The sequence below is a fragment of the Esox lucius genome, chromosome 6 (assembly GCF_011004845.1).
Source record: "Esox lucius isolate fEsoLuc1 chromosome 6, fEsoLuc1.pri, whole genome shotgun sequence".
Classification (NCBI taxonomy): Eukaryota; Metazoa; Chordata; class Actinopteri; order Esociformes; family Esocidae; genus Esox; species Esox lucius.
Genome location: NC_047574.1, coordinates 19,897,292 through 19,909,703, shown reverse-complemented (window position 1 = coordinate 19,909,703; position 12,412 = coordinate 19,897,292). Strand labels below are relative to the sequence as shown.

Here is a 12,412-nt window from a genome sequence, read left to right as displayed (position 1 = left end):
GTTGACCTGCTACTTTGTAGAGGAGGAAAAGGAGGAGGAAAAGCTGGCCACAGTCATCTTGGAGTTGGCCACTTTCCAAAGACCCACAGAGCCGAAAACCTAAAAACAGTCAAAACATCCCTGATTGAGGAGTGGGGGATAGAAAACACAATCATATGCCTAGTGACTAATGTTGCTAACAACACCCTTTCCTGCTCAGATCTCTGACTGAGGTTTGCCATTTGTTCTGCTCGTGGGTAAAACCTCATACTTATTTTTCAACATTTCTTCTGTAAACATCTGTGGCATTTGTTGGACACTCATGTGGGGCAGACCAGGAGGATCCAGAACACAAGGACTGCATGTGGCGGTCCAGCCCAGCTTCAGAAAGGTGAATATCCCAAGATCAGAAGAACCTGTTTGACCTGGCTGTCCAGAGCCGGAGCAGCCCAGCATTACCGATGCTATTTAAAAGAATTGGCTAAAACCTAGCACCACAAAAAAAAATCCTTAATATAAAATCATAAAATGTGCAATGAGGGTAAGCTTAATAACAACCTTCTAATGCCATAGTTATTATGATAATATTAGGCCAATTCAAGTTTTCTGATTGAGATTTATTGTGATACGTCACAATAATTGAACTGCTTCAGCCAACAAGTGTCAGTAGTGTACACCTTTGGAATGAGGCCTCCGGGATCTAGACTTTTGGCGACACAATAGGCTGGAAAGCCTCTTCAGTTCAACAAGGATTCGTTTTTGCTATCCCTATCGGTCACCCGTCAACCCAGCAAGCATGTTGATGGTGGGATGGCTAGCCCAATTTCCATAGACGAAAAAGACCAAAAGAGAAGGACCTATGAGACAAGGATCTATGAGACACCTTTAGGTCACAAAACTGCAGTGTGGAGGTCAGGGCCGGCTCCAGGCATAAGCAACATAAGTGGTCGCTTGGGGCCCCCAACTACTAGGGGGCCTTTGACTGCTAAAAAGCCCCCAACCGATAGGTTATAGGAGGCACCAAAATATATGTTGCTTAGGGCTCCCAAAAGGCTAACCCTGCCACTGGTGGAAGTAGGTTCCTTAAGGTTCAGAAAGAAATGTGGCACACTGGCAGCTAGAAGGCTGCAACTGCTTTATGAAGTGTTTGACTAAAGCCATAAATGTCATTTCTAAGTTTTCATCCCACCTCAATGACACCATCACTGACCTGTAGAACCTTTTTGTTTTTCACAATCCATGGAATACTCTGACAATGAGGGGGAAGTAGCCAAACTAACTGGCAGATTGTGTCCCACCATTTGACTTTGAATGTGAATTTGAACAACTTCAGCACAGCCAATCCAGGAATCAGGCTTGCCCATTTTGTTTTGGAGGGCTTGTCATGGTTAGCCAAATGCCTAATATAGATTATTGTAACAGAACAATTCAGCAATTAATAAACGCTCCTGTTGGCTGAAATCCTATTGAAATCCTAAATTATATAGAAATGTTACATACCTGTTTGTTTGTTTTTTACCAACCCATCCCAATAAATGATCGTCCCGTTTCTCTGGCATTTGCCAGAATTGCCAGATGGACAAAATTATAATTATTGGTTGATTCCATGGAATCGGAACCAACAAAACCAAAATTACGCTTTTAGACTCCAGAGGTCGCCATCTATTAACCTTTTTGCAAGGGACTACAGCTAAGCAAGAAAAAAATTGCTATCAATTTCCGCTAACATTAATTGTGTACTACTGTTGTTTTTTCTTTTACTTTTTAAATAAAGGGAATAAATAGAAACACTTAAAGGGACATCAATTAGGCCAACATGTCGGGACAAATTCGGTAGCCCTCAATGAAGGGGAGAATTTGTCCATTGTCTGTAAATGGGGGTTTGTCACAGATGTGCCTGTGTGTATTACCAACAAGCCAATAGGAAATGTGACCAGTTGGCAAGAAGGCGGGCCATTTTCGAATGCAGTCCACAGCAGGTAACAGGTTGGCAGCGGCCGCCACTCGGTCATACTGCGGTGTGGTCCAGCAGAGATAGCCGCAGACCTAAGTTGACCTTATTTAGCTTGTGAGTGGTACGTAAATTGCCTTGTGACTGGTGTGAGTTAACCTTTGTTTGCTATATACGACCGGACGTCGCCCTCTAAATTGCATAGCAGGAAGGTCTCTCAATCTGGAGTGATGGCTGCAGGAATCGATCGCGGACGTGTTGGAGAGAGGTTACAAGCGGCACTGGCCGGACTGCAAGAGTTGCATTTTCTGAAGGAGAAACAGTGCAACATGGTAAACTGGGCACTACGTATGGACAGAGAGGTTTCGGGCGATTCTACCGAGACCATCACTGACGGTCGGAGTCCGGTGACCGAGGAACTGCGCCTAGAGGCAACACTATCAGCCCTCAAGCAACAGCTGGTAGGGTCCTCCTTTTCCTTCTGAAACATTCGTTTTCTTTTTAAGTTATATAACCTATTTTATTACCTGTGAAATATATAGGGTTAATTTAGTTTGAACCCCATTGGTGAAGATTGTTTAGATGTTTTTTTTTCGGAGTTATTATTTCATTTGCATTGGACAGTCGCTTTTATGGTTTCATGTAGTCGATTTTTACTCGTGTCTGAAATCTAAATTATCTGCATATAAGGTCGATATCGGTTCTACAATTTACAGTAAAAACAATAAAGTGATGTATCCTGGTAGTTTGTTGTTCGTAGGACCCATTTTGTTTCGCAGTAGGGGGTATATGGAGAGCCATAAATCAAGGTTCATTGCAGGATCACGAGACACTGGGGGAGAGGGTCGTTCAGTGCAATGTCTCTGATCATTAACCATTGTAATGGCAGTGGAAACATAGAAGTGGCCGTTGGTTGTAAGTTCAAGCCTAGTTTGACCTTTAGAGATAGTTTGACCTAACTTTATCTGTATTTAATATGTTGTAAGAGATTGAATATGTCAATCGACACATTAAAGTATGTGTGACTCAGTGGTCTCCAATCATACATTGCCAAATTCTACCCACATTATTGTTTAGGAATGATTCCAGCTTTGATCACAACAGAAATACATTTAAAAGTATATAAACAATGTAAGTTAAACTTGAATGCATCCAAACAAAGATTGTTATGTTAAGATTGTTATGGATGCTACATGAAATTGGCATGTGGGACATTAACATTATTACTTCAAAAGAAGAAAAAAAACTTTTGTTGATGCTTAAGAAATAAAAATAAAACTACCCTTGATCAACATTTTATTACAAATTTCTCATTTGGAAGGTTGAAATATCAACAGAATGCATAGATCCTTAGGACTGCATAACCAGACACCACACCCCTATGTAACTTTTCGTCCTTATAATATGTATATATGAACTTTTTTAACAGTTCAGTAAAGACACAACTATGATCATGTTAAGAATTTCTGTTTTTGATGTTTTCTGTTCCATGTCACTATTGTACAGTGTCTTTGAGTTCCTGGAAAAGCGCTATAAAAATATAATGTATTATTATTTATTCATTATTATGAGTATGCTTGTCACTGGCAACTACTTTTTCTGTTTGTGGCAAAGATAGTTTTTCTAGGATCCAAATAATTTATAAAGAAGCATAGCCCGAAAATAGATGGTGTTCTGGAGCAGTCTAACACATTGTATATAGCTATTTAAGCAACCTATATCTTTCCAACTTTATTCTATCAATAAAGTATTTTATTTAAAGAGCAATTGTTATGTAAGCCAAACCCTGGGACAGTGTTTTCTTCATTTTATTTTCAATGGGACAATTGCACAAATGTTTGTTGCCAAAAATAGAGATATGGCTTTCCAAAATGTGTTTACTGTTACTTTGAGGTCCAGTCTCAATCCGGATCTAGAGCAGAGACAAGGTTTCAGAGTCTCTCCATGTCATTGAAACCCAACCAAATTTACTGGGCATGAGCAATTTGGCCAGTTGCTCTGCTAACTGTAAAAACTTGGTTGAAATTATATTCACCATGATTCACATCTGGAATGTCTGGACTGGGAAGATATAAACAATCTAGAAATGTTGTTTTTTATTTGTAATTCATTTTTTATAATTTTCCTTAACTTTGAACATAAAGAGTAGGAGAAAGCAGCAAGAGAAAGGGGTGTGTAGACCTTCATTAGTCACTGTATTAGACCATGCCTCTAAATATGCTAATACACCCCACAGGTAGATTGCTTCCAACTGCATTTCTAGTGCTGCGTTTAGAAGGGAAACAAAGTTCTGATCAATTCACAGCTGCAGTTTTCTTATTTGTCCTGGATGCAAGATTATTATATATATTTTTTGGAGCCAGGCTGTCTCCCAGGTGTCAGCCAGGTGCCAATTTCAAAGCCCAAGGTGAACTTGGCTCAAGACAGAAGTGTAATTAAGTATGTAGTAATGAGTAGGGCTCTGTGTTTTCACATGAAGTCAGATTGCTGTTGATACAAATGCTTTATCTGCTTCCAGATTCCAATGTGTATTTAATGGAAAAGCAGTGTTTGTATGTTTTTGGAAGATGCACCATGCTGCTTTGTTGACAATGTGAGGGGATGAGCCCAGATTACTGTTTTGATTATAAAAGTTCTCTACACCTTCACAACTTCAGGGGGTTTACTTGGCCGGCCATTGCCGAGTTAAACCAGGTCCTGCTTAATAGAAGTCCCTCAATCACATCAGATGTTTGTACATCTCTGTATAATAAATAATCCTTGTTTACCTGCCGCAACCTGTAGTAGTAACTGTGGAACGCCAAACTTTTTCATGAGAGAGTTAACCATCAAATCATCGTCAATATTATTATAAAAGTTGTCTTTTAAATTAATCCAGCAAGGCTGTGAAATTTGAATTGTATTACTATTGTTATGTATGGGATGTACACCAACCTTTTGTACATTACATTAGAAATAATGGACAACACAATTCTTTCCCTGAGTTAGTTTTTCCTAATATATGTAAAAGAGTGTTTGTCCCGCTTATACCACTGTTATAAACTACAACAAAAGCGAACATTTTATTACTAGAAATGTTTTTTAGTTTGTATTTGCATGTTTTATTATTCCTTTATGCTTTCTCCTGTTTTAGATGCTACAGACACAACCCAGTCCATACAATTCTTTCAAAAATGTGGTATTAGTATACAACTAATTGAACAAACTTTTTATGTATGTAGCAATCAAAACATGACGATGCATAATAATAATAAAACATGTAAATACAAACAAACATGTAATCTCTAGTAGAATATACATGCTAAAGTTGTTGTTCATTGGCAACTGTCAGATAGCCAGGATAAACGCCTCAGCGCGTGTTGCCATTTATCACTTTCAATATGTAATGATTTGGTCCGGTATATCTGTCGTGAAGTCATCCAACTTTCCCACATATCAGGAATTAATGTGTATTCTTGAACTCCTTATAGCAAATCAGTATACCACAGTGTTGAACCATACCATGGTATAATTATCATTCATGTCATCTTTGATGTGCTTTGTGGTGGTAGCAAGTGATCATGCACATGCACCCTTTAAACCAGTTATTTAAAAGCAGAAGAGGTGATTCCACAAGCAAGGACTTAAGGTTCATTTATGCTTCCAGTTTAAAATGTGTGACTGGTCACCATTAGTGCACAGACTGCATACATTTTATTTGTTTTCGGGAGTTGCGCTTTGAAGGGTAGCTCATTTACTGTGACTGGTCAAAGAATTGCGCACCTGACTTGGTCCCAGGGTAGTATTACCTCTCACTCCCCTCATTAGAAGTATGCGAGCACACAGAGCACTCCTTTCTATGTGTTTTTCTACCTCCTCAAACATTATAGGATTTGGGCGTGTAAGATCAAATGGTGGGCAAGGTGGCTAGAATAGTTAGAGATGTTAATGTATAAAAGGTAATCAGGGGGAGATCTGTAATTTATGCACAGCATGAAAGTTGATAATTCCGCTTTTAGAATTTGTTTCAGTGGATACAGGACTGGCAGCGACATTAATGCTTAGCTTAGGCATAAAAAAAACAAACATGGAATGATAACTTAAAAGCTGGTTACTAGAGTTGACTGTAGCGTAGTCTGTTGTCATTATTCCTTAGGCTAGAGTCATACCTGAAACTGAAGTAATGTCTCTCTTTCTCCTCAAGCCATAACCCACTTGTGTACTGGCACACAACAGATGGATTAGAGGGTTAGAAGGCCTTTCTCGTTGGCTGGAGAAATATGTTCTGTTTCTTACAACTTTGAACAGCGAGTCATCTGAATCAACCATTATTCACAAAATGTATGCCTGCTCTGCTTTGCTGGTCACCACGTCCACTGTATCATTGTATTTCTCATACAGTGATACAGTGTCATGCACTGTTGCGTGTATGAAATGCTAAGCAGGCCCAGGTGACCTCGATTTTGGATCTAGATGGCAAGAGGAAAGGCTCTAAGTGACTTTGAAAGGGGGTTCATTATCGGGTTTCTTTAAGAATGACACTGCCCCCATCCACAGGGCACCAGGGGTCACTGAATGGTTTGATGAGTATGAGAAGCATGTGAATCATGGCCTTCGTAATGACCAGATCTCAACTCAACTGAACACCTATGGGAGATTTTGGACCAATGTGTTCGACAGCGCTTTCCACCACTATCATTCAAACACCAAAGGAGAGAATATCTTTTGGAAGAATGGTGTTCCATCCCTCTAGTAGAGTTTCAGAGACTTAGAATATATGCCAAGGCACAATTTATCTGTTCTGTCCCAACACCTCACTAAAACACGTTATTCTGGTTTTTCCTTTAATTTGTCACTTGTCTGTATGTTTTATTACAGTATACAGTCCTTCCATGTTTTCTTGGCAAAATATAAAAGTAATTTTGGTGTTCTTTCTACATGGTGCCATAATCTATGCTAGAGCATTTACCACCTCAATTTAAGAATGACCCAGCTCAACATCACTTAACAAGAAAATTCCGCCCGTTTTCCCCTCACCCATTAGCTTTTCCAAGGGCCAGTAAAGAAGGCTACATCTGCACTCTAGTATTACCCCCAGTTGTTAGTCCTGGCTGCTTAAGCAAACATGGCAGGTCCCTCCTCTCCCTTATTCCCCCTTCTAAAGTTTACACAATAGCCAGACCCTCTCTGCGGGGGAGAAATTGGTTATTCACCAATTGCGTCACCATAGGCTTCCTCTTGTTCTCCTGTGGTTAATCATCAGCCATGCTCTTTCAAAAAAAAAATTATGTGTATAGCCTCTAGTGAGCACACTGGGAGATTCTTAAGGCCTATTCACACTACAAGCAACTCTCTCAGGGAGGATACCCTAGGACAGAACTTTTAATCTAGTGTAAACTTGCAAACTTGCTACGTCTCGCCCGCTACCTATAGAGGTAGCAAGATAATTGTCCAAATGTTTCCACCCATCAAAGCAGGGCAATGTAAATTCCCTATTTAGCTAATAACATTACATTTAAGCCCCTTCAGAATTAGAGAGCAATATTTTGAAACAGGTGAAACCTAGAGACTTTCTGCTATTTCAGATGTATTTTTTGTTTGAGTAACAGCCCGTATAAAATGGCATTGTTCAGCCCCACATGATAGTGAAGAGCCAGTCAACCCATGTTCCTGTGACTATTCATAATAAAGCACTTCCCTACATGCCCTAATGCTTGAAATTTGATTTGTAGTATAACATCAAAGTAGGTTAATGTAACTATGTATTTTTTATATTTGTAACATTCTATGATGATTTGCTAAGAGGCAATGGAAAATCATTATTCATTATAAGTTACTGTTTTCCTTAGAGCAGTTTTACATGATGATAGTTGCATTTAGATGAATGAGACTTGTTGGCAGATTTGCATCAGGGATAAATGTTTCTACTGTGTAAAAGGATGAAACTGTCAATTGTCACGCATTATCTTCTCAAGTAACATGGGACACTTTTCTGGCAGACACTCCCCTTGATCACTGAGGTCGAAAAAGGATGGCTGACTCATTGTGTATTGAATTGGAATGTGCAGCAATGTTAGTTATCTGGTTGTGTACTGTAGGTCCTTCCTGCTCCATACGTTTTATTATTGGGAAGCGACTAAAAACATCTTACACTGGTACCTAAAAATTGTAGTATCACCAACAGCTGCACTTGTTCCGCAGAGAGCGCCATGTTAGTTGTGAGGTAAACAGTCAGTGATTATATCTTCCAGAACTGAGGACTTTTATATGTGACATGCTGTGGACCTTTTTTTGGGGATCATATGGAAGGTATTCATATGGGTGGTGTATGGTTGTTGTTACATTTTGATAGGCTAACGTTATTTGATGAACAGCTATTAGCAGCTTATGTTTTCGCTGCCTGCATAGGGTTAGCGGTTGAATACTTAGCAACATAATGCTTAGGCTGCTGGCTGGTGGCTACTTCGTCATTCGCATTACTTTAGAATGCCAATCAAACCTTATCTTAGCTCATTCAGTTCTCGTTGCAGTGTGAATTGGAAACTGTTAATTTGCTTGTTATGTAAATCTTATATAATTATGTTGACTGTGTCTAATGTGTATTCCAGTCTCGTCTGCGAAGACAGGATGCAGGGCTAAAGACACACCTGCAACAACTGGATCAACAGATCAGTGAGCTGAAGCTGGACGTGGGCAAGGCTTCCACCGAGCAACAAGAGAGCGACAGTAGACCCAGCTCAGGTCAGAACTGAAAACGAATTTCCTCCAATTCTTTGTCTGGGTTATGAGGGAGTAGGTCAAAAATACTTATCTATCCCTTCGTCTCCTTCAGGCTTCTATGACCTCAGTGATGGAGGCTCTTGCTCTCTGTCCAACTCCTGCACCTCAGTGTACAGCGAGTGCGTCTCATCCTCATCCCAAACCAGCCTCCTCCCTCCCAACGGTTCCTCTGAATCCCACACTCACAGCGCGGCGGCCCAGCCGACTGAGAAGTCCCGCCGGCGCTCGGCTGACGAGACCACCACTCTGCCCAACCCCCCGCGGGTCACAGGGCTGCACCTGGGCAGCAGCAGGTTACGCACCGGCGCGGCGGCCACCGGCTGGGCCAGACAGCGGCCCGTGTCCACAGGTGAGCACCGCTTACACCGCTGCGCCCTGGGTGGCGACTAAGAGATGTTCGTTCAAACTCGTGCTGTGAGATTGGAAGGGTTTCACTTTCAAACACTAAATTTGAGTTGGTTTGTATTTGCCTCAGGTGACCTGGAAAGGATGATGACCCCAGGACTGAGCAAAAGCAAGTATGTGGACGTGAAGAAATCACCCCTGTGCTCCAACATCCGGAGCTCCTCCACAGTTGACCACAAGTACCAGAGTAACTTGGTGTCCCGCAATGGGGCAGAGATCTACCTGTACCCGAGCCCCCTCCACGTCGTGGCCCTCCAGAGCCCCATCTTCTCCCTGGGAGAGGAGCCGACTGTCCCAGATGCCCTGGGGTCCCCATCGGATGCCGTTCTGGAGACTGTTCAGACGGGACGTGTGGAGGGGACCGATGCAAAACCCCTGGGATACATTGACAAGCTCCTCCAGCGAAGCGTGAGCAAGATGAATGTCCCGACAGAACTTAACAGGGACGCCATTCAGATACCCAAGAATTGTCTCCCCAGAAATGAAGTTGGAACAGTGGTTCAGGGGCCTCCGCCGCAGGCAGTCATAATGTCACGGTCAGATGTCCGACCAGTGGACAAACAGAGGCAGTCTAGGATGCACATTGGAGAGGAACCGGCAAATGATGTGAACCTCACCCAGCAGGCACTGGGAGCCGCGTTCCTTCAGACTTCATACCGCTACTCGTACCCTACAGCAGTCAGGGAGTACAGTAGAGGGGTGTACACGGCTTCTAAAACAAATGTAGTTAAGGTGTTGTCCAGTGGGGTGAAAGAGCGAGGCAATCCAGGTATGTGCCATGTGGAGGTCCCAGGAGGAGAGTTTGACAGGAAACAGTCAAATAGTAGGCTGGGGTCAGGTTTCATGGGTGTGGCCCACAGCTCAAACACAGAGGAAGCCCAGGGCCCTGAGAAGGAACGCCACTTGTCCGACTTTGTCCACGCTCAGTTTGTCCCAGCAGGCTCACAGCAGGTCAAGGTGAGGCCGGCGGAGCCCAAGACAAAGGCTGTAAGGCTGAGGAGGAAAAGCTTTGAGAAGCCCAGCTGTGCCATGAGGCTCCAGCCGCAGGGCCACTCCTCTAACGAGAGGCCGAGGGAGGCTAGTGTTGAAGCTAGGGTAGAAAGGGAGCTACCAGGGAGGACGTGCCAGTCCCAGAGACCAGCCAGCTGTCTGGTAAAGGAGTGCGGACACTCAGGCTCCGAGTCTAGCCTTTGTGGCTCTACCTTCTCATATGCCAAACCACAGGTCCATGCCCAGCCACTGACCATCCCTGCCAGCAAGTCAACCAAAGTCCGTAGACCCCACTACTCTGAGTCCGACCAGCCACCTCTTGACCAGAGGAAAAGAAAGCAGGGGACTCCTAAATGGCCTTCTGATATAGAGATGTTCCAAGCCATGTGCGCTCAGCAGGTTAACGGGCAGCGCAGAGTGGTCCAGAATGGAGGGCCGGAGAGCAGGTTATCCATGGGCCGAGGTTTGAGTGCCAGGCCCCACACCACCCACTGGGGTGGGGTTGAGCCTCATCGAGCTCCTCGCTCCTCCGTCTCTTCCTCCTCTTACTTTAGCCAACACAACACCAGATACCCTCCGGCACCCTACCCCGTGTCCACGCGCAACTCGTCCACGTGCGAGTCGGAGTACTCGGCCGACTGCGCATCTCTATTCCACTCCACCATCGCGGAGAGCAGCGAGGGCGAGCTCAGCGACAACACCATCAACCGTTTTGGCGACAGTGAGTCCAGCCAAAGTGACTCCCAGTCCCACTCGGACTCCTGCAGCAGCCTGTCCCTGGACGAGGGGAGCCAGGAGGAAGGGGGTTTCGTCTGGGCAGAAGCCACACTGGGACCGGTCGCGGCCGGGCTGCCCCTTCAGCAGCTCCCCCACCCGGAGCCCCCGGGGTGCCGCATCAAAGCATCCCGAGCCCTTAAAAAGAAGATCCGCAGGTTCCAGCCCGCCTCCATGAAGGTCATGACCTTGGTGTAGTAGAGTCTGAGGCCCTGAAACGTTCAACACTTAATGGCTTCACGGACCTTAAAGTAGACACTGCCATTGCGTGGTGATTCATCAAGACATATCAAATCACACACCGAGATATATAATCACCCAATGACTTTGATTTAACGGAAGCAATAGACTGCAAAGCAAATTTTTTGACAAAAAAAATGGAAGTTATAGTCCATGTTTACTCTTCGTAACTATGTGGACAAAAAGATTTTTGCACTGTACAGATTGAATAAAAAAAAAAAACAAGGAACAGAAACTAAAAAAAAATATATATATGATTAAGCGTGTATACTATTATCCAAACCTTGCTTAGTTTTACTGTTAAATTTCAGAAACAGGCTGCCATTATTACTCTGTTACGAGATTTCTAAATGTTGTATCTGCTTAAGAGATTATAATATCATTTGTAGATTTTATCAAAATTCATTTTATTCCATCTTTTGTCTTTAATTTTGTTCATGTTCACTTTTATCTATGCAAAACCTTCATTTTAAAATAAAACACTATTTAAAGTTCAGTAGAAATTATTTGTGTCTTTGACTACAGAATGTGTGTCTCTGACTGGTGTAAACCTTTGGAAATGTAATTTCTGCACCGGCAATGTTATTTCTGCATTATCTGTCTTTTTTTCTGGAGTCACAACTTCATAAGTGAGGTAATAAGCCATATCTTATCTCACAATCAACCTAGACAATCAGGTGCAATCAGAAATTAAATTTCTGTGAGGTCTCTAGAGTTAGGCCTGCACAATCTCACAGACACGTTGTGGATCCTCTTACAGAAATGTATTTTCACAAAGATAACTTCCTTTGGGCAAACACTTAATAATTCACAAACTCTCTCAAACACATACACAGTTTCAATGAAAAACAGCCGTGCAGCTCAGGTTTCGGCTGGGAGGAAAACTAAAGAGTTAATGAGAGCAGGGTGAGGGTAGAGACACGTGGGATTAAGCTGGACTGACAGATGATAAGAGGGTTTTCATTTTAGCACAGTCACAGGAGATAAGACCGTAGGACAGCTGCATACAGAGAATCTCCCAATCTCATTTAGAAAATCTGCCCTGGTATCTTTCCATTAAAATTCCTTTATTTTTAAAGAGGGTTGAGGACAAGGTTACTGTGAGAAGTGAAGCCACAGGCCTAACAACTAAGCCCAGGGCCCACAGTTCATATGGAATCACATCAGTCTATTCTGTCAAGCAGATTCAACCATGACCTGACAGTTCCCATATCCCACCTAAGAGGCTTATAGGACTAACAAATATTTTCATCAACTTTTTACAAGTTTTACCCATCTCATAATTTCACCTTGACAACCCATGTTGTATAGTGA

The 12,412-nt window shown here is 42.7% G+C and overlaps 1 protein-coding gene across 1 annotated transcript; it reads left to right on the top strand.

Moving 5' to 3' along the window:
* Positions 1–1,895: 1,895 nt before the first annotated feature.
* On the top strand, positions 1,896–11,549 carry dact2 (dishevelled-binding antagonist of beta-catenin 2). Its single transcript, XM_010899211.3, has 4 exons — positions 1,896–2,391; positions 8,518–8,650; positions 8,742–9,038; positions 9,165–11,549. Exons 1-4 carry the CDS (start codon positions 2,161–2,163, stop codon positions 11,054–11,056), a joined length of 2,553 nt encoding a protein of 850 aa, XP_010897513.2. The 5' UTR covers positions 1,896–2,160; the 3' UTR covers positions 11,057–11,549.
* The last annotated feature ends 863 nt before the right edge of the window (positions 11,550–12,412 follow it).

What these genes read in the sequence shown, in the direction of transcription:
- dact2 (XM_010899211.3), top strand. Translation starts at nt 2,161, where the DNA reads ATGGCTGCAGGAATCGATCGCGGACGTGTTGGAGAGAGGTTACAAGCG. An exon ending in CAGCCCTCAAGCAACAGCTG is followed by an intron (nt 2,392 to 8,517) that starts GTAGGGTCCTCC and finishes TGTGTATTCCAG; the next exon opens with TCTCGTCTGCGAAGACAGGA. An exon ending in CGACAGTAGACCCAGCTCAG is followed by an intron (nt 8,651 to 8,741) that starts GTCAGAACTGAA and finishes CGTCTCCTTCAG; the next exon opens with GCTTCTATGACCTCAGTGAT.